The sequence below is a fragment of the Phodopus roborovskii genome, unplaced genomic scaffold (genome assembly GCF_943737965.1).
Source record: "Phodopus roborovskii unplaced genomic scaffold, PHOROB, whole genome shotgun sequence".
Taxonomy (NCBI): domain Eukaryota; kingdom Metazoa; phylum Chordata; class Mammalia; order Rodentia; family Cricetidae; genus Phodopus; species Phodopus roborovskii.
In genome coordinates this window covers 10,904,928-10,929,724 of record NW_026126413.1, presented here as the reverse complement: position 1 = coordinate 10,929,724, position 24,797 = coordinate 10,904,928, and the positions used below count along the sequence as shown (strand labels likewise).

Here is a 24,797-nt window from a genome sequence, read left to right as displayed (position 1 = left end):
CTGAATTGATTTTTTTTTTTTATAATGGCCATACATTCTGCTTTGATTTTTTTTTTCTCTTTCTCTGTTTTTGGTATTAAAAAAAAAAAATAAAACCACCCATGTCTCTTATCCAGACATGTTTAAAGCCCGACAAGGAGGCTCCCTTTTAGCAATCGTGTGCTCAACAAAATCTAGCATATTGGGTTTCAATGGGGATGCTTTAATTTCTGTCATTATTGGGAATGTGTTTACATTGACTCAGAGAAGTTATGTGTGCTTGGCTTATGTGGGAAGGAGTCTGGGAATTGCAGTCTGGAAGGAGTATCTAACTGCCTGTACAAATGTGAGTGTGTGTCCTTCTGTTTGGAAAGGACTGCAGGACTCATAGTGTTCGAAAAACCTACTCTACTTGTATTGGACCTTGGGTGATTTCAAAGTTGTACAGGTTGAAGTGATGGTTAATCTAGATGATCAACATCTCAGGATTTATAATCACCATGGGAATGAATCCCTGGGTGTGTCTGTGATGGATTTTCCACACTAGGTTGATTGAGGTGGGAAGACTCGCCCCACATGTGGCACCATTCTGTCTGTAACAAGCTTTCTTATCAGACTCTCTTTGGATTGCCAGCCCCCAAATAATGACATGGAGACATTAGTAAATATGAAATCTTAGCCTTAGTTTAGGTTTGTTTCTAGCTAGCTCTTATAAATTAAATTAACCCATTTCTATTCATCTACATTTTGCAATGTGACTCTTTACATCTCTTCAGTACTTGCTCCATGTTTTGCTGTCAAAATCTTCATGCCTAGATTCATCCCCTGAGTTCCTCTCTCTGCCCAGAAGTCCCACCTAATTTCTCCTGCCTAGCTATTGGCCATTCAGCTTTTTATTAGGCCAATCACAATGACACATCTTTACACCATGTACAATTATCCTGCAACACCATCCCATGGGTCGGGCATTCATTGCTCTCTGCTTCCTGACTGTGGATGCAATGTGACCATCTCCTTCCGGTTCTTACTAGCATAGCTTCCCTGTTATGATTAACTGTATCCTTTGTAACTGTAAGCCAAAACAATCCCTACCTTCCGTAAGTTGCTTTGAGAAGGTATTTAGATGCAGCAATGACAGGAATGGCTTATTCGAGCAGACAGCCATAATTTAGTCTTTGGTCACAGAAATAGCTTTTCTCCAGAGGATTGGCAGCTTTCCTTTATGATATAAACATTTTTTATTGAAGAGGTTGCTTCTCTCAGTTCCCCTTACTCCCAGAGGAAGGGATTCTTGTGCCAGTACAGCCTTTGATGCTGTGTTTGGGGTAAATATACTTGGAGTGAGAGGGGTGGAGGTAGGAAGAAGGGAATGCGCTTTTGAAAAGCTTTCTGGGCAGGAAGATGTTACTTAACCAGTACTTCCGACATGAGTCATGAGCCGCCAGTGTTCGAATCTCTTCTCATGGTGTTTTGTTTTAAAGTATATTCTTCACATTTGATTGAACTTGGTGTGTGATGTGATTAGCTCACACTGCCATGCCTACTCTGCCTTAGATGTTCTGTGAGCTCCACCTATTTGATTAGAGTGTATGGCAGTCATGGAGTCTATAATCAGACCATTCCTTCCTTTTCTTGGACACTTGCCTATAAAGTACCTTCCAGCTACAGCTTGGTGCTAGAGATGGGTACCATGCACAGGCCTGAAATTCCATGGTTTTCTGTGCTCTTCCTCCCCAGACTGGTTGAAATGGATAAGGCAAATTGAGAACTTAGAGCCACAAGATGGCAGGAACCTGGGTCCTGAAGTACTACTTGGAGCAGTTACCCAAACAAAATTTGTGTTGGACTGTTAGATGTGGTATTATTGTGATACCGGCAGCTTTCTGGGCTCTCTATAGAGTAACTGTGTCACCTTCTTGCTGATCCTGCTATCACTGAGTTCAAAGAATACCTCATTCCTTCCATATTGTTCCATCTTCATTATCCGTTTTTATTTCCGTACCTTTCATGCCCATCTTATTACTCTCCCTCCTGAATAAACTCCCACACACCTTGCCATTCTGGGCTCAGCTTCCGTGCCTGACTCTGAGAGCTCCCTGTGACTGACACAAAGTGGCTCTTGATCACTGGGCCTAATTTTAATTGCTTCAAAGGCTATTTTTAGTTTTACAGCAAAACTGAGCAGAAGGCACGGAGATTTCCACATGTTCTCTCCCTTCACACGTGTGGCGTTCCCCATTACCAACACACTTCATCAGGATGGCCTATGTGTTTACACTTGAAGAGCTACATAGAAAGTCACCTGAAGTCTCTCCAGCAGCGCCCCCCTCCTGTGCTCCAGCACACGGAGAGAGAGACTTAGCAACATGAAGCTTTGTGGTTAGTTGGCAAGGAGGGCTTTGGAAAAGTACCCTCACTTGCCACTGCCAGAAAAGATATATTGCAAAGAGCCTCTCTTGCCCAGTTCCTGGTTGTTGGCTCCCAAGCAGAGGCCCATTTTCTCCCTGGTCTCCCTCCTTGTTCCTTAGTAAGGTTTCCAGGCTGTTTTGCCCCCCCCCCCCCCCCCCGCAGGCTGTGTCTTTCTCTCCTTCATTTCCGTGAATCAATGCATTCTCCAGCTCCCTGTTTTGATTCTATTCCTTGCTGGCTGCCTTTTTCTGGCCCTTCCTCCCCCTCAACATTGTCATCTGTCTGCTCCAGCAGAGTTCTTCCTGATTCCCTAAAACGCTTGAAGGGCGGGGCTGAGGCCCCCCGGGATGTCCCTCCCAGATGCCTCTATGTTTCTCCTGGCTCAGTTAGGCTTTCTGATTTTCCATGCTGGGAAAGGGGGGGGGGAGTGACAGGCTTTTACCTGCTTAAGCTGTGATTTGGAAGGGGGAGAGCAAGGAGACTTGCTTTTAGTCCAGGTGACAGGAGCCCTCAAAGGAGACAGTGGAGGGGTGTGAGCCATTGTGAGGTGGGGCTTGGCAGAGGGTTATTGATTTTATTTCTGCCTTTCTTTTTTTTTTTTTTTCAATAAAAGTCTTTCTCAGTGCTGGGGGCTCGTTTGGGGGCCAGAGGCTGTTGCTCTTCTGAGACCATGAAGCAACAGGAAGCGTTACCAAACGGAGAGCCATGACATGGGCTCTGACTCCAGACCGAATGTTCTTGTGGGTCCAGTGTATCTTCACCTATAAACTAAGGAGTTGGATCCAAGCGAGCTTTGTTTGTAATTTCAGACGCCATGGTTCTGTTGCTGAGGATGACTGGGTTCTTTATCTTGCGCTTGGCGTTCCTTGGCAGGGTCTTCAGTGCTCTTAGGAATAGCCTGTTCCATGGTATGTGGTGCAGCGTGGTCTCAGCTGCTGCCCAGACGAGAGGGACAAAAAGCACTGCTCCATGCCCTTGTACCTCCTAGGAGGGCCTTCCTGTGGAGCACAGGGCCTCCTTGGTCTGCTCCTGAAGGAGACTTCTGATGGTTGTAACACTATTCTTTGCCCGGGACAGATCAATTTACAGAGACTTAAGGCTTTTTGTGCTGTGTGTCTTGGTTTAGGTTTGGCAGGTTTAAAGCTGTCAGCCGAACTGCCCTGACCATCTGACAGCATTTGGTTTGACACAAACCCACAGTCCTCACATTTTAAATTGTGAGCTCATGTGGTTGCTGTCTGTGCTGCTTCAGCATGACTCCAAAGTGTGAGGCCTCACACTCGTTCACTGTGTGGTAACTATCAAGCCATTCGAGTCAAAGTATAAAAGGGGTGTGGGGAAATATTTTCTTAGACCGTTGGTGACATTGGTCACTGATAGTGTTGTCTTCCATTAGGGAGCAGAGGGACCTAAAATCCCAAAAGAGGTGATAAGGAAACTTTCATAGGAGAAACATTTTTCCCCAGAGCATTATAGGGAAGTTCAAAATATAAACTTCAACAGAACTACGATTTTATTCTTTAATTTTAAATTCATTACATGTCTCAACTGAGCCTGATGGTTTGGAGCCTCTCCGGGGTCTTAAAATTTGGTTAATAATCCACTAAAACAAATAGCATTCTTTTAAGAGTTGATTCCAGAAAGAAGAAGAAAATGCATTTCCAAAATGAAATTTGAATGTTGTATCTGTAAATTCCACTATCCTTCCATTAGAACCATGGGGTTCTGCTGTTTTGTTTGAAAATCACCATGGGACTAAACATAACTGAGTTAAGTGTTTGCCCAAGAGCAAAAAGCACAAGAGGAATGGATAGGAATGGAACGTACTCAGTTACTCAGGGAAGCAAATCACCTGTAATTCTGTAGCAGGTGGAATGGGCCCTGTGCTCACAGGATGGGTAAGGGTTAGCGCTGCTGTCTTGTAGAGCACACAGATAAGCAAAACAGAAACTCAGCAGCAGCTGCAAAAGTGCCCGTCTCCGGGTAGTGTTCATCCCCCTGTGACGAAGCCCGACAGCTCTGTACATCTCTGGTCCTCACAATGCTCGCACGGAGCTGGACTCTGTCCCTAGCCTTCCCTCCATTGTTCTTGGCTCTCCCCGGGGGCCTGCAGAACACATCTAATCCCTTGTTGTTGGCATGACAGACCGTCAGATATCTGCAGTGTGACTGTTTACCCAGGAGTCTGCTCTTGTGTGACAAAACAGCTCCAGTTCCTTCCATTGTCTCCCCCCCCCGCCATGACAACATGCCTTTTGCATCTCTTTGGCATCTTTTGTCACTTTCTTCTACACATGTGGCCAGTTCTGTCTGGTTTTACACTGAAGCATTCTCTGGCCTGTACTCATTCCTGGAGGGATTGCTAGGTTTCTCCAGTTCTGGATGGGGCAGGATTGGCATTTCATGCCTGTCGAGACTGACTCATGCTAACTAATTGCTAACTAAAAGCCCATCCTGTGTGCAGTTGTTAAACAATATTTTATTGTTGTGACAGATTATTTTGAGACCAAGTGCATATTAAGAGAATGCAGGGATGGAGGTGGTAAGAATTTTTGTTTTTGTTTTTTTGAGATAGTTACTTTCTATGTATCCCAGGCTAACCTCAAATTCACTGTGCAGCACAGGCTAGCCCCAAACTCACAGCAGTCCTCCTGCCTCAACCTTCCGAATGTTGGGATTACATGTGTGTGTGCTGCCATGCACATCTGGGAGTGGAGATGGTAATTTCTGTTTTCTCACCCCCCCCCCCCAGCATGCTTCCCACTGCCATTCGGGAGTCATGTAAGAGTCGGGTGTTTGTGTCCAGCATCTGTGAGTCTATGCTTTCATGTAATCTGTAAGTTATAATTTGGAAATTAACCTAATTGAGAGCCCTTAAAAACATGATTGTGAAGGCTGGGGATGTGGCGGAGAACATTTATCTAGCATTCATGAGGCCTTGGGTTGGATCCCCAGGTTCAGGGAGAGGTGGAGGGCAGGGTCTGCTCTGGTCCTGTAGGGAATACGGCCTTGAATTATTATTTTTCACTGGATTTTGCTGTTAGAGAAACAAAGGGCATTTCAATTCTAGAGTGGAGAATCAGTCCATCATGTATGAAGGGCACAATGACCTTTTTGTTTGTATGTTTATGCTCTTTGAATTTCTGAGTTTAATCGCAGTTTGGATAATGGATCCCTTTCTGAACATTAACATACACCTTTAATTTATGGTTATTATTATATTTGTTGATAAATAATTTTTTTAAATTTCAGTTTCATTTTAAATAACATTTCTGTTAAGTGTGAGTTTTAGATCATCCCCTGAAGCATATTGTTCCTCTGTCTGGTGGCATCTGTCACTTCGGTCCTCACAGTTTCTATTCCTTTCTGATGTCCTGAAGAAGAACCTTTTAATTTGTCCCTCTCCCTAGTCTCTACCTGATGAATGTTGAATTTTGCTGTTCATTTTATCTTATCTGGAGATAGAAGCCATTTCTACCCCAAAGGCAACCATTGAAGAGATGTTTTGTGAGTCGTTTGACCTATAAGGAAATCAGCCTTCCTTAAACAAATGATATTCTGATATTTCTCCTCCATTTTAACCAATTTGTACTGACATTAATTTTATTGGGTGTTAAGTTTGAATGATCCTGATATTTTACACTATAACAAAACAACTTGTTTTAAACAGGCTTTAAGTCATTGGTTCTTAACTTGTTTGGATCATATGCACTTTGTGTTGTCCTCTAAGAGTCTCTTAACAGAGAATTATCCATAGGCAAATGTCCCTGTCACAGGTATCTTCAGGGAGATGAAGGGATGCCACTCCCACCCATGGGTTTTAGGAGGAGCAGCTTTGTGTAAAGTGTCTCAAATGCATGCTGAGTTGACTCTACCTAGGCATTTAAGATTGGAAACCCCTTATCAAGGGGACCAAATGGGAAACCGTAGGGAAGTTACCAAGCAGCTGGGCATTTGCTGATGTGCAGTAATGAATGTGACGTAGGGTGCTGAGCCTGGCACAGGAACCTCCAGGCCAGATATCAACATAAGGTGTTCCTTAGGATGTTGTTAACCTTGGGTTTTGGGAGGGGGTCTCTCACTGACTTGGAGCCAGACAGTAAGCTTCAAGGATCCATCGGTGTCTAACTCCCACGTACTGGGATGACAAGTGTGTACCATTGTGCTTGTTCTTTGAGTGCAGGTCCTCATGATTGCACATGAGCTGTCTCTCAGTGCCCCGTGTTTTAAGACTTTTTAAGTTACACACAGAAATTTGAAGTGAAATACTTTCTGCTCGCATCACTTCCTTTCTTACCACCTGAAGGCACTGTGCATGACGAGTTGTGAGGAAGGGAACTGGCTTGGACGTGAGGCAGAAATCAAGACACATAATGTTGTTTCGAACTCTGGAGTCATGAGCTAGTTAGCATAAAACTCTTGGTACCTGCAGTGTGTTTTAACTTTCCTACAAAATGGCAAAGTTATCCTGGGTTTTTGTTGTTGTTGTTTTTTTTTTTTTTTTTTTTTTTTTTTTTTTTAACTTGCCGAAGTTTTTTGCTCTACAGGGAAAGTTTTGTACAGAGTTATTATAATAAAGATATTTTAAATATAAAAATATCAAAGTTTGGCAGTTCACTTACACTATAATGTATTAAGAGAATAATGGGTTTATGGCATGTATTAGTAAACTTGCATAATTAAATTACTGTGTCAGTTCATATTAACCTTCCTCATACTTTTGTTCCCTAAAACCTTCTCACACAGAGACTGTGTGTAATATTTGAATGTTTTGGAAAACAACAGAACATGTTTTGATCATCTTATAAAAGTTAACAATTACCATTAAGGGGGCATAACAATGTGTTGAGCTTGCATTTTGCCTGTTCTTTCAAAAGCTAGCACCCACAAGCCTTTGAAAATCCTTCGAAATGATCATGATGGCTATAACGACTCCTCTCTCTATAAATGGATCCATATACACAGAAACAGTCTTGTAAATGACTTTTACATGTAGCGCGACACTACCTGAAACCCACTTATAAACTCTTTCCATGGCCCTAGATTGCAGAACCCTCCATACACAGATGCACCATTCTGTTCTCATTATCTGATTTGCAAGTACTTTGCTTATTGTCCAAGTATGTTAGATAGTTTAGAAATGAGAAAGTAGATTGCCTAGCAAATAGCATTGTCATTGACTAGAGTATAGCTATACGCAGGTGTCCTGCATGGTGGATGAGAACATTAGCATGAGAAAGCCCAGTAATTGGGCTAATACAGTAACCCTAGAGAGACAGACTAAGGAAAAAGTCCTTAGAACACGCAGGTTGGTACATGAACCCTTGAAGAAACAGAGACCATTCTTTCCCTGCTGATCTGAGACACCACCATATTTCTTTTGTTTGTTTTTGTTTTTTTTTTTTTTTTTTTTGAGACAGGGTGTCTATGTATTGTTTTGGAGCCTGTCCTGGAACTAGCTCTGTAGACCAGGCTGGCCTCAAACTTACAGAGATCTGCCTACCTCTGCCTCCTGGGTGCTGGGATTAAAGGTGTGTGCCACCAACACATGGCACCACCATCTTTCTTATGCAGTTTTCATGCCTGTGATTCTGGTGTTGATCCATTGTGGTTTTTTATTAGGACAAGTTATTGTTTTCAGTTGTCAAAAGCAAAGCCTGCCCCTGAGTTCAACTCGGGGCACAAGCGAGGTTTGTATGTGGTAATTCTGTAAGCCTATGGGAAGTGAGAGGCTTCTTAAGAAGAGTGGTAGACTCTCAGTGGCCTCTGTGGCCAGAGAGGCCTCACTCAGTCTCTGCCTGGGGTTGTCCCCTGCAGCTGGTTATTTGCACTCACATGCTCAGTCCGTTCTTTCGGTCATGGCTTCACTAGGATCTCCTACACAGCTCAGCTCAGTGGTTCTTGTTGAGTCTCCCGTCCCTTTTCCTGAATGCGGTGGTTCTTACTCTTTTGCCATCAGACTTCCTTTCTCTGCTGTCCTCTCCCACCTGCCTGCCTCTCCCTCATCAGCTCCTTCCCTTGGCTTCTGCATCATCTCCTTTCCTAGCCAGAATCCTTGATTCTATTTCCGATGTCCTTGTGATTACTAAGTGGGAGCTCCCCACTGAGAGCTGCTGGGACAGCTAGGTCACTTCTAACGAGTGGACCTGTAGTGTTTACCATCGTGATGTGTGGTGTGGTTCTCGATAGGGAAGCACCCCGCACCCAGACTATGCAGTCAGGAACAGTTGTGGCGGTTGTGGCGAAGCGCTTGCCTAAGTGGTTGTTAGTCCTTGTTAACAATGAAGGGCTAATCTGTCCGTTGTTTGGACAGATTAGGTATCTTTATGATCTGTGAAGATCTTTGATCTATTTATACAATTTCCTCTGTGTTTAAGAAAACCACTAATAGGCCATGGCTGGGTCTATCCATGGAGAATTTGCAGCCTTTTAGACACCAGGAACACCACTAAGGCAAGCTTTTTTTATTTTTTTTTTTAGGAAATGGAAAGTCGTCTGAGTTTCCTCTCTAGGTCCTGTCAAATGTGTGCTATTGTTTTCATCCCTGCTTTTCAGCTCTCCTTCCCCTTCCTGCTCTCTTTCTGAAGCTATTGTATGCTAGATTTCCCTTGGCACGTCACTTTCTGTCCATTCCACCTGTGTGACACACATGCACATGCTCACATGCAAAGACAGCAAAATTGGGAACTGAGCGCCAGTGAGTTTCCCAGAGCACTGCAGGTTGTATTTACACCAATTCATAATTTTGGAGTGCGACTGCAAGAGTATGAAAAGACAGCATTGTTATTTCAAAAACATTATTTATTTTAGATCAAATAATGACGGTCACTGGGAGGAGGAGCCCCGTTCGGACTGGTGTCTCGCTCCTCCTTAACTGTTAGCATCCTGCAGCGCCATGCTGCTGTAGGTGACTGTGGGGCTGACACTCATGTCCCGGAGCCTTGGTCTGACTCTTTTCTGCTTCCTCTCCCTTTCATCTCAGGATGAGCAACTGGTTTATTTTGGTTAGGCAGCTACACATACACCCAGAGCCTTCTCCATATTGAGTAGGCTGCAGAAGTCTCCAGAGTAGACGGTTATTCTCTTCCTGGCTTTCACCTCCCCGCCACTCCCTTGGGCTGGACAGAGTTCATCCTCTCTCCCTGGAGGCCTGCTCTGGGCTGCCTTTTTGTACTCCAGGCAGGGAGCATCCTGAATCCTCTGAGGCCTGCAGGATCCTGGGATGACCTTGGCAGGTGTGGCTGTTAGCTAGTCCCTGTTAAGGCCTCCGGTACCGTGACCAGGAATCTACTGTCTCATTCCTTTGAAGGAATGCCTCTTCTGGGAACCAGGCTACTTTGTTAGGCTTTGTATTAGCCCGAAACTCTTAAGACAAAGGAGGAAGCCAACCCAGATGGGAAAGAGGTCTTAGACATTGCTCAGAGGACAGGGGTCAATCAGAGGAGATGGGCTCAATGCTGTTGGTACAGCATGTGAGTGAGCACTCACATTTATCTGAAAAATGTCTGTGAATATTTATGGCTCATGCATTGTATAGTGGTCTAGCACATGCTACAGCCTGAGCTAAGAATACGTGTCATGAATCTTTATATTTATAGGGGCATTTCACATACAGGATGACATTATTATGCACAGTAATGTTTGGGGAGTAGGAATTCAAGGTACTGAAAAAAAATCACACTCACATATCTAACAAATTAAAGGAATGATTCTTTCCTAGTCCTTGATCTTCTTTGACTTTCAGAAAATATAGGCCAGCTCTGACTCCTGTTCTAGACACATCAGGAAGGTGTTCGTAGGAAAAGGTCACTGTCGGACGGAGGCTTTATGACATTTAAGCTCACTCACATGAAGTGCATATGACAAGCGTGAATGTTGTGGGCCTGTGCCCTTCTCCTGTGGTTTCTCAGAGCCAGAACAAGGAAGTATACTGATGCCCAGACTTACTCGTTTTTCAGGGACAGAGGACGGTCTATGCAACGTTCGGCAAAAATGTTTATCTTCCCGAAGATGCCGAGTTTTACTTTATTTATGATGGGTCGCAGCAGAGACATGTAGTGATTGCTGAGCGCATCGAGGATAATGTTCTCCAATCCAGCATTCCAGGTGAGGAGGCCTCTGGATGGTGGGGGCCAGGCACATCTGGGTCTTCCCTCCAGGGCATCTGCCAAGAGGAGAAACACGAGGGAAAAGGAGAAACACTCGCCAAGGTCAGGAGTTCACGTGGGTGTATGTGCATGCTGTTAGGGAAGACATTTGCCCCACGCCACCAACTCTTAGGGTCCTGCCATAGTGTCTACTTTGACTTAGTCCCCCCAAGCTTAGCCCACTGGCTGCCCCCAGCTCTCAGGGTCTTGTGAACTTAGGTGAAGCCAATGGAGGATGTACCTTGGGCGTCACCTCCTTAGTCCCAGGCTGATGCCTGAGTTGACTGTGGACAAGGTGATATGACAGACCATGTCTTCATTCTCCTTCCTCATTCCTCTGTGGTCAGCCTGGCAGCCCCAGGAATTCATATATAACAAAAGAAACCCAAATGCTTGGCAGTGGTGTATGAGCCTTTAATCCTAGCACTCAGGAGGCAGAGGCGGGTGAATCTGTGAGTTTGAGGCCAGCTTGGTCAACAGAGAGAGTTCTAGAACAGCCAGGACTACACAGAGACATCCTGTCTCAAAAAATCAATCAATCAATCAATCAATCAATCAATCAATCAATCAATCAAAGAAAAACACTGCTGTATTTGTCAGTGGTCCTTGTCATTCTACAGTTGGTCCCTTCCCTGCTACCCCTTTACTCTGGCCAATGCTTTGACATCCTTTCTATTCCCAGGTTCCTTATGTTTTCTCTTTCAATGAGAAATCTATAGAGAAATAATAAGAATAACACAAAATGTCCCATCTGATAGAAAACTTTTTGTTTTCTTTCTTGTTTACATGGAGGGGCCAACCTCTTTGCCCTCCGATGTGCTAAAGCAAGCCTATCTCCTTGTTTAATGGCCTGCTTAAAGTGAGGGTCCGCCATTGTCTTCATTTTGTCAGGTTTCCTGTAGGTGAGTGACAGTGTATTTGGTAACTTTAAACTTCCCTGATTATAGATTCAGTGAGGTAACCCTTGAGTGTTGGGAATGGTTAGCTTCACCAGGGTCATCTAGCAAGTGATGGAAAGTATGTTCTACAATCTATACTCGATAGGTACTGTCTACGGGGTGGCATCTTCTGAGAGTCATCATGGGGATGCCAACGGTTCTCTTCCAGTAACCCTGATGCTCTTGGTCTTTGGAACTTCAGCATCTTTGTGGGAAAGCTTGGAGGGTCAGGCAGGCAGGAGGTTTCAGACTTATGAGCACTTGCCAGTGAGTACAAGGGCGTCGTGCTCAGGGGGAGCTCAGGGACTCTTCTCGGTCCAGCCATCATATGGTCCCAGGGGTTGGAAACTATTGACATGTGGAAATTCTACCAAAGACAAAAACACGTAGCTGGGCAGCAGTTTGCCAACCTTAGGAGAATGGGAAAGCAAGGCCAAGAAGAGTGTACGGAGGTCAGGGATCAGGGTGAGCAGCCGCACTGGAAGTATCAAGAACATCCACAAGACACAGGGGCCCTTTCCGGAGGGGGCCCTGGGGAGCTCTGCTTTTTGTTAAATATGTTCATGTACACAAACTCTAGTTAAGAAGTCTTCACCCCACTTTCAAAGTCGCTCTGTGGAATCAGGGTGCACTTCTATACATTTCTGATACAGTTTAAAAAAATCTGGTGCCTCAATAAATGGCTAAGGATGTGTGACCCTGTTCATAGCAGGACAGAAAGTGCGAAGACCCCCTCAGATGGCAGGGATTAGGTAGAAGGGTAAAATGAGGTGTGGCAAAGGACTGTGGTTGGTGGGAAGAGACTCGAAGTCCCAAAGGATCATTTAAAACCCCAGAGTCACTGACAAGAGATGGTATCTGCTCTTGAGTGCCCCCCACCCAGGTTGGTGGTATTTACAGATCACACCTTACTTTCTACTTGCCCCCTGGAGAGGGCTGCCTACCCAGGGCTACTGTGTGTCTCCTTCAGACATGGGCTGAAGTGTTTGTCATCCTGTCCTCTAGGTCATTGGCTTCAGGAAACAGTGATGGTGTCTGTGTGTCTCTGCTCGGAAGGGTACTCCCCAGTGACCATGGGCTCCGGCTCAGTGGCCTATGTGGACAATATGGCCTGCCGACTGGCTCGTTTGCTGGTCACTCAGGCTGACCGGCTCACGGCCTGTAGTCACCAGATGCTGCTGACCCCGTTTGCCCTGACAGCAGAAGAGTTACCTGCCTTGGATGAAGAGCTGGTGCTGGCTCTGAGCCAACTGGAGCTGCCTTTGGGCTGGACAGTCCCGGGGAATTCCTCACTTGAAGGTAGGTCTGTCAGAAAACTCAGATGTGTGGTGTGTGCTTTCTATTTCATGTCTAGAATGTGCCTTCCAGTTTACCATCTCTTTTTCTGGGTAGATTTTTCTTCCCCCTGTTAACTAAACCTTTAGCCCTGGTGTGGCTGGGTTCTCTGAAGTCTTCAGCCATTCAGCCCTCTGCTGGCTGGCTGATGCTTCTGGGCCCAGGAGGTCTTGAGGAGGTGCCATTAAAGGGCTTTGTTTGTGGTGGTAGTGGTATTGTTTCTTTATGGCTGGCTCTTGAGCTGTCTGCTTTGGACTGTGGCTCTAATTCTTTTGGACAGTTTCTTGCCATGGGAAGGAGACACTGTTGCCATTATCCAGATAGGAAAGAAGGATAAAAAGAGCTCTTTGTAATGCTTGGAAGAGATGCAGCCTGAAAGAAAGGTAACTGATGAACAACGAACAACATATAAGAGTCAGGGTGGGGAGGAGGAGGTGGCTCAGTGGAAAGTGCTTGAAGAGCAAGCTTGAAGACCTAAGTAGGATCGCCAGTGCCCACATTTAAAAAAAAAAAAGTGGCATTTGTAACTCCACATTGGTAAGATGGAGACAGGAAGACCTCTGGGGCTCTCTGGCCAGCCAGTCTAGCTAAATTGGTGAGTTCTCGCTCCAAGACACTGTCTTAAAAAAAATAAATCAATGCAGAGTGATTTATGAGAAACAACATTCTGGGCTCTCCATGCACCCACAAGGCACAAATGTATACCTGTACACACACAACTGCACACACATAAACTCACATACACTCATATGGACGTGCACATGGGAACACTAGCTCATGCATACAAAAGTCAGTGTCCCCCAGGGGATTTATAGATTAAAAAAAATCTTAATTGAGGGGTGGATTCAGGTCTCTGCCAGTGTGACCTGCCAGCCTGGTCTCTACATAGTGAGCTCCGGGTCAGCTAGATCAAGGTACGGAGACCCTGTCTCAAAAGTTTTTCAGTTGACACACGTTATACGTATCTGTGGGGTACACTGTGACGATTATAGACATGTAAATAATTCACAATGACCAAACTACAGCAATTATTATTTCCACTTCCTCGGATATGTGACATTTCTTTGTGTTACATTTGCACTAACTTTTAGAGTAGCTAAGGGTGGATGGATTTTTCTTCTCCAGGGCTACGATGTATGTAGAGCTACAGAAGTCATATATAAACCCACTTGGGTATGAAGGCAAACTGTTCAGTAGGTGTTCCTTCTTTGAAAGTTGCTTTCACTGATTCATTTAGATTGTGTGTGGGGATATGGGGGCAGTGACTTTGTGCCCCAGTGCACATGTGGAGGTCAGGGGACAACTTTCAAGAGTCCTTTCTCTCCTTCCACCGTGTGGATCCCACAGATTAAAACCAGGGTTGGGAGCAGACACTCTTACCCAGTGAGCCAGCCATCTCACCAGCCCACCTCTAGCTGTTTCTTCAGGCAATTACAAAAGATGCCATTTTGCTGCAAATCCAGAGATGTTGCTTTCTTGACACGGCATGTTGTCAATATGCCGATTTCCTCTCATGACTTTAGCTTTGTGGTTGGATGATGCTACTTCAAAGAGTTTGATCCCTGATCAGTCCTGGGTGTGACTTACAACTGGCTTCCATTTGATCATGGGTGAGATTGAGTATACCATTATAAGTGATGGGTATGGTTTTTATTAGCAAGGTACTGAGGTCATTATCTACAGCCAGAGAAGATATTCATTTCTCCATTCAATCAGAATTATTCTAACCCTCCCCAGGAACTCTGAATGTTTCTGATTTTGTTGAAGACCTTGGATAAGAGAAATCCATGAGTGTCACCTAGCACTGGGCTTGCACGTGAACACACACAAGCCATGGGCTTCTGAAGAGCAATTTGTATTACATACTTGCTGCTTTTATTTTTCTGTGTCAAAATTCAGAATTTAAGATTTTTCTAACATCCGTGGATTTGTAATACTATGTGTGTATGGTTTCCCAGGGGATTTACAGCAGTGCTGTAAATATTGGGTGTGTGTTTCTGATAGCTATGTATAGTAAGTGCAGAGAACTGCAGTTACCAAATGTCCTGCTGCTGTCTTCAAGCCTGTCTAGAGATCCATTTCTGGATACGAGAAAAAGGGAGCAGTTCCTTTCCTTTAGATAGTGAGATGTTGTACCATATGGAAAATAGTTCCTAAGGTCATAGTTAACAAAAGACCTTCAAGTCCGGCTAAAAACTTAACTTGGGAATCTTGGGACTCCTGTCTGTGGGACCTGTGTGAATCACTTTGTATTTAACTTGGGTTTTCACAGTCCTCAGTATTGGTCTCCTTCACCCCAGTGACCACTGTTTCTGTGGCACACATGTCTTATTGCCCTCTTCCTTCTTTGTCTTCCTTCCCAACCCCCACTTGATTTTGTTTTCTCCTCTCGGAGTCCCCTTCCTAGTCTCTTGACCTTTGCCAGTATAGTGATGACGTAAGGACTAGGCTGAGGGTTGGGTCCAAGAGAATTCGTATTGTATTCCTGGTGGGGACATCAATCATAAGCAGACTCCAGTTTCCTTCCTAGTCATTGTGTTGTAAATTCACTTTTTAAAACTGAAGACACATAAAAATATACCTATTACTGAGTACTGTGAAGTGTTTTGACAGGCACATATTTTGTGTAATGTTTAAATCTGGTTAAATATACTTAACTCAAGTAGTCATCATTTCTTTGTGTTTAAGACTTCTTAAAATCTTTTCTTGTAGCCATTTGAAACAGAGTTGCTGTTACACAAGAACCCTTTGCTCCAGTCCAGCTGTAACATAACACCTTCTAATCAGCATTTCCCTTACCGTCCTAGCCTCTAGCGACCATCTGATTCTGTTTCTATGACGATACTCTTTGAGGGTCCACATGTAGGTGAGATCGGGTGGTGCTGGTTTGCCTGTGTCTGGCTTATTTTCTGTAACACAATGATCTCCATCTCCATCTACGTTGCCATAGATAACAGGTTTTCATTTTTGGGGGGATGAGTAGTACTCTGTGTTAAGTATGGCCATGTCTTCTCACTTGCTGCATACTTTTTAGCTATTATATATGACCGGGGCTGCCATGAGTAGGAGAATGAAGATGCTTCTCTAGCTGTCTTATTTCCTTTGCATAGCCAGTAATGGGATTACTGGGTCACATGGTTGTTCTGTTTAAGGATTTTTAAAAGGGCCTTACAAACCATTCAGCAATGATCTATTTTAGTACCCATCAGAAACATCTAAAATTTTCCCTTCATCCTTCACAAACTTTTAAGCCATTTTTAGTGATTTCTTTAGGTGTAGACATTATCTTAGCAGAGGAGTATTAGTTAACTTGGATAGTAGCTTTGTTGAATAAATAGTCTGACCCAAGGCCCATCATGAGGCACTACTGCATTCCTTTGCATTTTGTGGTCAAATCTTACCTTTTACCTTCCATGGTTGTCAGGGAGAGACAATTAAGTGAAGTGCGGTGCCCCTTAGAAAAGCAGGGTCTCCTCTTGGTCCACAGCTAGTATCATCAGTCACAGTACAGCTTTATTATATGTGCAATAGAAGGAAGTACCCAGGTTTTATTTAATTTCAGGCCTTCTATCAAACTATGCTTCCATTTCATAAGATTAAAGCCATGTCTTTGTGAAGTAGCTTTTATGATAGAAGCGTCCCTGAACTCCTCGTTTGCAGTATGATGATGAGTGAGGTAATAGAATTACCCAAGAAGATGTCACAGTTTATCTGCTTTGTTTTGGGTTTCTTGCCTGTTTGTGTTTTGACAGAAATGTTTTTGCAGAGATTGGCATAATGCAGACAATTAGGTTAACTGCGGATAAAATTTTCTAATGTCTTACTGATTGGTGCTCAGATGACATTTGAGTTGAAGCCTCCCTTCCTGCTCCACCAAATAGCTCCCCTGCATTTGTGTTCCCAGAAGCCTGACAGGGATGGCTGGTAAGCCAGGCGTCACCAGGGGAAGGCTGCCATGTGGCCGCCTCAATTCTAATGACACTGGCCTTGTGAGCACAGCTACTTCTTTGCCAGACTGCTGAGAGATACAGCTTGGTCCTCTGCATGCCTTATAACTAAATGTGTGTGTGTGTGTGTGTGTGTGTGTGTGTGTGTGTGTGTGTGTGTGTGTGTGTGTAGACTCCTTCTAAAAAGGTCATGTAAATAGTATTTTTCACATAAATTAATATGTACACATCAATTGGCAGATTGAAGATTTTGTTTTGCAAGGTGTCCTAGTTAGGGTTTCTATTGCAGTGATGAAACACTCTGACCAAAAGAAAGCTGGGAAGGAAAGGGTTTATTTGGTTTCCACTTCCACATTATAGTCCATCACTGAAGGAAATCAGGACAGGAACTCAAACAGGCTAGGAACCTGGAGGCAGGAGCTGATATAGAAGCCATGGAGGGGTGCTGCTTACTGACTTGCTTACAAGGCTTGTTAAGCTTGCGTTCTTATAGAACCCAGAACTTCAGCCTAGGGATGGTGCTACCCACCATGGGCTGGGCCCTCCCCCATCAATCACTAATTAAGAAAATGCCTGATAGCTGGATCTTATGGAGGCATTCCCCCACCCACCCCCTTAGGTTCCTTCCTTTCAGATAACCCTAGCTTGTGTCAAATTGACGCGGAACTCACCAGCCCATAAGGGTAAATTATTATTGTGAAAAGCTGAAGATGGACATGGACCACTTACTTCAGGGTCTTCTAGGCAGACATTCTTCTGTCCCTGATGGAGTACATGGGTTCTTCTAACACCTACAAAGACATTCAACATGGTGTTATATCTGCAGGACAGAATAGTAAATCTCTAACAAAACAAAGTTTGACTTTATGAAGTTGCTTTATGAAGTTTAAAGAGGTCACTGTCTTCCTGCTTTTCTAAGTTATTCTACTCACAGTGGGAATGCAGAAGATGAGCCGATTGGTCCTGTCAATGTTTCTTCAGGGCAGTCTTGGGTTTAAACACCCCGTCTCTAGGAGGCTATGGGTATTTGCTGTGTAGAAATCCATCATCAAAGAGAGATAGTTGGTCCTGGTGGGACCCAATGGGGATAGGTTAGAGGGTGGCATCTCTCAATTGTTGGATTAAGAATCTGTTCAGTAACTGACTACACCATCCTTGATTTAAATGCAAACCTAGAAATTAAAGGTATGACTTACCAGTTACAGAGTACATGTTTTTGAGGGCAAGTTTGAGCAGTGTCTTATTTGTATAAAAAACAGTTGCAGTAGCCAGGAGGTGGTGGCACACGCCTTTAATACCAGCAGAGACAGGCAGATCTCTGTGAGTTGAGACCAGCCTGGTCTACAAAGAGCTTGTTCCAGGATAGCCTCCAAAACCATAGAGAAACCCTGTCTCGAAAAAGCAAAGCAAAGCAAAGCAAAGCAAAACAAACCGAAAACCCAAACAAAGAAAAAAACGGTTGCAGCATGATGAATAGGAATTTAAAAGAAAAACAGTGAATGTTATTATGAAGTGCACACGTCATGTACAGTACAGGGAAAGTAACACAGTGCTATCACAGTGGAGATGGGCAGTTAGCATGGCTATGCTCTGCTAAATAGGGTCTTCATGCATTAGCATCCTCTGAAGAATTTTCAGTTCTCTGTGCTTTGCAGCTAATGAGAGGACATGCAGAACCCCCGGGGGGGGGGGCGGGCTTCAGAGGAAAGTTTGTAAGATTAAGGGTTCTTCAGTAGCTGTCAGCGTTCACACATGGACATCTTGCTCTATGCCACATGGACACATCCCCTTTCTTCTAGGAAGCAAGAGAAAGGGGATACATGAGTCAGCAGCGTTTGCAAAGAAAATTTGTTTTTTATTTGCATTTGAAAGAGACCTGTGTCCTGCAGGAAATCAGATTGGGATGAGCACTTGGGATGGAGCTGCGCCCCCTTTTCTCCTAGAAACCAGTGTAGCAGCCACAGATGCGGGGGGGGGAGTGAGGAGGGGGGGGTGGGGAGGGGGAGGGGAGTGGGGGGAGGGGAGGGGAGTGGGGAGGGGAGGGGGAGGGGAGTGAGGAGGGGAGGGGAGTGAGGAGGGGAGGGGAGGGGAGGGGAGGGGAGTGAGGAGGGGAGGGGGGGAGTGAGGAGGGGAGGGGAGGGGAGTGGGGAGGGGAGGGGAGGGGAGTGAGGAGGGGAGGGGAGGGGAGTGAGGAGGGGAGAGGAGTGAGGAGGGGAGGGGAGGGGAGTGAGGCTCCGGTGCAGGCCTTTCCTTGGACTGACTTCACTGAGGTCCAGGTCTGAGTGAGTATGGAGGCCATGCTGGATGGTGAGGCCTGCTGGCAGGCCTGAAGATCACAGGGCCTGTCTGTTTTGTCATTCTACCCAAAGCTTTGTACCAGCCAACAAGTTTCAAATGGCAGGAGCTGAAATACCAGTGGGTAGGAAGCCCATACAAGAAAGATTTAGTCTAACATACAAATTCCTCTGCTTATTTTCTTTCTGACTTTTGAAATTAGTGCATTATGGGAAACTGGGAAACACCTGATCCTGGTGTTGTGTGTTTCTTTTGGGAAGTCTTTCTTCCTTCCTTCCTTCCTCCCTTCCTTTCTTTTTTTAAGTAATTGTGTATATATTCTGTATTGCATTATTGCTTTCTAGCTGTCTTCGATTCTGGTATTTTCTATGGGGCAATCATTTCCATACCTTATTTTCTGACACATTAAACTGGTATTCTATCTTTTTGGTTGCTAAGGTAACCCTCGGGTGAACAGTAATGATGGGGGGCAATGTTCTTTGGACTTGTGCCTTTGGTAAATTTCTATGTCAGATTGATACAGTTATTTCACACTGCTTAGGTTTGTGTGTAGGTATCCTTCAGGAAGATTTAAACCCTTAATTTAAAAATGTTTCGTTATCCTCCAAGCCAGTTTCAGGTGTTTAAGGAATAGAGCTCCTGGCAGCTCAGACCCGAACTCCTTCAGGGAAAGAACTGTTGTCCCTTCAGATAGTTTGGATTTGTTTTGCAGCTTAAGTCGGTGCCTCTTAGTGGGCACATCCTCTTTTTTTAGAAACTGGTCCTTTGAGAAGAAGACACATCTTAAACTCCTCTTTAAAAACATTTCCTCACGGGAGACATGGCTCAGCGGTTAAGAGCACTGTCTGTTCTTGCGGAAGATCTGGGTTTGATTCCCAGCACACACATACATGGTGGCTCACAACATCTGTAAAATTCCAGACTATCTGACACCTTCTTCTGACCTCCACAGGTGCCAGGCACAAATGATGCAGTGTATACATACAGGCCAACGCTCATACATGTAATTATTTTAGAAACTTTGCTTCTGTCTGGCAACAATGGCCCTTACACTTGGAGTAGAGAATCCCACTGGTATTCTCCCATCTGGGAAATAGAACATAAGGGTTATTTGGGTCACTGTCTCTCCCAATTATAATTTTCAGGAAAAAGAGAGTATAAAGAGGGAATCTTTTATTTTTGAATGCCCTACCCTGATGTTTCCCTTGGGAAACCAAACCCTGGGAGGCTCTGAAGTTCACTTCTGCTAGCCAGGCCCATCTCCACCCCCGATGCTCTTGGACTCGCCCAAACACACAGGATGTTCATGACAGCTTTGGATTGCACACATGGGACTATAATTGAACTTGAAAATGACAGCAGCCAAGGAATCATTTTATATTTATTTTTTAAGTGGAGAAAAAGGTGAAAGTTTCCATTTTTAAAATATTTTTTAAATAGGATTTGGATGATGGCAACTGTTCTTGTACTGTTTTATTAAAAACAAAAACAAAAACAAAACAAAACAAAAAAAACCCCACAGGTTTTAAAACTACCAGGCTTCAGTGGCCAAAAGCACAGCGGTTAAAGAAGGGAGAGACTGGGAACTGGGTGGGGCAGAATCCAGCAGTGACATGAGCTCTTGGGGAAATGGCCAGCTGTGTGTTCTGCCCAAGTCCCCTTTACTTGGCCCCAGTGACTTTTACAAAGCCTTTTGTTGACTCAAATAGGAGCCTTGGTATGAGTATGAACCCATACCAAGCTGTATCGCTACAGAGCTAAAAGAGATCTGGAGAGATGGCTCAGTGGTTTAGAGCACTGGCTGCTCTTCCAGAGGACCGGACTTGATTCCCAGCACAGACATGGCAGCTTGCAACTGCCCCAACTCCAACCTAAGGAAATCCAACACCCTCTTCTGGCCTTAATGGGCACAAGGAACAAACATCCATATATGTATGTATGCAAATATGGCAAACATCTCTCTATATAAAATAAAACAAATATTTTAAAAAGTTAACAAAAAAGAAAGCTAAAGGTCTTTTGTAATCTCACCCTGTATTTCTACATAACTGTGCTCCCTGCCAACTCTGTAACTTCAGCTGCTTTAATTTGCTACGTGTGTGTGCGTGCGTGCGTGCGTGCGTGCGTGCGTGCGTGCGTGCGTGCGTGTGTGTGTGTGTGTGTGTGTGTGTGTGTGTGGTGAAAACCTGAGACTTGGTATCAGCCTGGGTCCTGAGAGTTTGTACAGCTCATTTTCCTTCTACCTTCAACTTGATGGTTTCCTATGGAGTCTACCTTTTGTGTCCTCTTTAAGAACATCTATTTTCGGCTTTTTATTGTTTTACAGATTTTTTTCCCCTCTGTAATTCTCACTTTCTGATCTGTAATTTATAGTAGGAGATATAAGCGTAAATAGTATTAAATAAATCCATTCCTGATTCTTTACTAATGGAGTTTTAACTGTTGTGTATACATCTGTTTCTCTTCAAGACATTAACCTTTACTATCTTCTTATTGTTGCCATTAATCCACTTCCCTTCGTAAGTACACCGCCCTTGAGGCCACTTCAGGCCTTTGCACTCTGGGAGGGGTAATGACTAGGAGCTAGCTAAAGCATTGGAGGAAGGAAGGGGAATCTCAGTTCTTGATGCTTTTCTTGCTTCCTGAGTGACCTTGAGCAACTGGGGACATGTCAGATCTATTATCATCGACATCACAGGGTCCTCATAAGCATGAAATAAACAATAAACATGACTGTGATGGCTCCTTTTTAAAATAAAATAAAAACTTTGTTGAGATATATTTTACATTTTGTAAAACTTGACCATTTTTACACTTTTATGAGTTCTGGCAAGTTTCCATTTCCTTTTTTTTAAGCAACATTTTTATTAATTCTTTGGAAATTCCTACAATGCAGTTTGATCATATTCACCCCCCACTCCCTCCTACCCATCCTACCTTATTTCATGTCCTCTATTATCTTTCAGCCCATCAAGTCCAATTTGTGCTATCTAAACACTACTGTGTGTGTGAGATCCTCTCCTGGAATATGGTTGATTTAACAGGAGGTCATATCCTAAAAAAAACCAAACTCTCAGCAGCCACCAGTTGTCAATAGTTTTTCAGTGTCTTTGTTAGGCCGTCTATGGCTGTGATGAGATACCACGACCACAGCGACTCTTATAAAGGAAGACATTCGTTGAGGCGGCGGCCTACAGTTGAGAGGCGTAGTTCACGGTCATGGAAGGGAGCATGGCAGGCAGCACTCAGGCAGACATGGTCCCGAAGAAGTCCACATCTTGATCTGAAGGCAACAGGAAGTGAACTCTCTCACAGGGCATGGCCTCAGCATACCTGAGACCTCAAAGCCTGCCTCCACAATGGCACACTTCCTCCAACAAGACCACACTTACTCCAACAAGGCCACACCTCCTAATAGTACCGCTCCCTATGGGGGCCATTTTCTTTCAAACCACTGCAGTCAGCTGTGGAGGGGACTTCATGCGTATCTCCCCAATTCCATATCAGGGTTTTCTCTATCTTGATCTGTGTGGGACTGGTGCATGCTGTCACAGCTACATAGTTCGTATGTGCAATTGTCCTTTTGTGTCCAGAAAATACTATTTTATTGTAGTCACCCACCATCTCTAAAATCCTTCCACCCCCTCTTCTGCTTAGGGGATGATGTCTACATTTCTACTGAAACATCTTCCCAATGTCCCCAGCCTCACCCTGAGTACAAAGCCACTTTGATACTGACTTCCTGCTTGGTCCATTCTACTTCCCTTCTTTCTCTCCCTTCCCTGGAATAGACCTTGCTGATTGTGTCCCTGACACTGAATGAGGTGGATAAAAATCTCTTGATGATAGTACAGTTCATATCTCAAAAGTTTAACATATCTTAACCTAGGAACAAGGTCCCGAGGCTCTGGTGTCTAGTACCAGGCAATGAGTAGAGTCTGCCCAGTTGTAGCTCTTTGGCTAATTTCCTGGTTGTACTTGAATCCAAACAACAGCTGTAGCCTTTGAAAGGCCAGTTGCAAGATAAAACCACACTTCCTGCATGTCAGTAAAATAGTGAAAAACTGCATTGCATTTTCATTTGACTCCTATAAGGAGCAGGGTTCCTGAAAGGTCGTCTAAGCATGCATCTGAGAATTCCATTCACTGTGGTGTGAGGGGGCCCAGAAGCTACAAGCAAGTTCACCATGCATAGATGCTGAACTTGAAGAAACATTAGCCAGCAAGAGAAAAATGGATTGCATTGGTCTGGGAAGAAGGTCTGGAGTAATCGGTGCTTATGACACCTAATGACTGCCTGCGGCCCCAGGCAGGGGATTATAGGCAATTTGTCTTAATGGCTCATCTGGAGCACAGCACTGATGCAATTACAGTGCATCCTAAGCCGGAGACTAGTTCCCTTCAATTATGTTTTTAAATGATAACCAGAGAAAAACTGTTTCCAAACATGCCACAGATCTATTTAGTGACAGCACACTGTGATTTATTGTACTAAAGAGATCATGTGTAGTTCTTGGGAACCCTGGTCTATATGTTTTTTCTGATAGTTTGAGATAGTAAGGTGGCTCGATGTTATTTTCCCTTTTACAGCCCAGGCAATTCCCCCAAAGCTGGAACTCCAGGCCCTGAGCCCTTTCATTCATAACCCTTTGCACTGTACAAGGTGTGTCTGGGTTCTGATTACTTGGTACTGTTGCCCGAATTGTGTTTTTCAGTTTGGAATGTTTCTAGATGTGAAAGCCAAAATTAAGTCTTCATCTTGGAGCTCTAATAGACGTTTTAGTGTTTCAACTATTTAGTTACAGTTCCAGAGGCTAAAATACTGCCAACCTAAGTGAGATGCCAAATCCATCTAAGTCGTAAACGCGCAATGTAGATTTTCTGCAATGATGGTGTGCGATGGATGTTTTCAGAGATTCTTAGTTAGGCATGGTTGCAATATGAGTGTCTCACATGCATCAGATGCAGAAGAGAAACCTCAGGCAAGCCTGGCTCTGTATCTTTTTTCAAATAAGCGTATTTATAGTTGTGATTTCTACTTTAGATTCACCGCCTTCTGTACTGAAGGCTGTCTGTATACCCGATAGAGGGAGCCATGAGCAGACTGCATAGGTGTAAGACGCTGTACTGCATGGACAACCAAGCAAACATCTCAGAGCCTGTGTGCGTGCGTGCGTGCGTGTGTGTGTGTGTGTGTGCGTGCGTGCGTGCGTGCGTGCGTGCGTGCGTGTGTGTGTGTGTCCATGCATGCATATGCAAGTGCTTTCCTTGCCAAATCTTTTTTACTTTCCATGTAAATTTTGGTTAATAGTTTCCTCTTGTTTCCTTAAATTTTGCTCCTCATAGTTGGCACTTTTAAAGCATCTGTAAACTTCTGTGTCCTGATACCTCGTAGGTTGGACATGCAGATATGTTTTCTTGTCAACTGAATAGTTTCCTTATTTCCTCATACACTCGTTTCTAAGCCTTGGAATTCTAGTTCACCAGACAACAATTCTATAGGCCAGCCATTTATTTTATTCTGAACACAAATGTCTGTTTACTGTTCACGGGGAGGGACTATGTCCATCTACACTTGGGTTTGGCACATAGAAATGCGATTGTTTATATTTGTTTGCTGAATGACTTGGGAGCACAAGTTGAGGCTTGTACAACTCCAGCTTCTGAATTTACTTGTGTTTTACAAGTATAATTTATTTCTATATTTTTATCCCCATCGAGTGTTAAACATTTTGCTAAGAGTTTTA

General features: G+C 44.2%; 1 protein-coding gene across 2 annotated transcripts in view; it reads left to right on the top strand.

Annotated features, from left to right (window-relative positions):
• Positions 1-24,797, top strand: part of Arhgef28 (Rho guanine nucleotide exchange factor 28) — a 286,411-nt gene that overhangs the window by 103,124 nt on the left and 158,490 nt on the right. For both annotated transcript variants that reach the window (XM_051183017.1, XM_051183018.1), the window contains exons 3-4: positions 10,347-10,494; positions 12,479-12,772. In XM_051183017.1, coding sequence (XP_051038974.1) covers positions 10,347-10,494; positions 12,479-12,772 — 442 coding nt within the window. The remainder of the gene's footprint in view (positions 1-10,346; positions 10,495-12,478; positions 12,773-24,797) is intronic.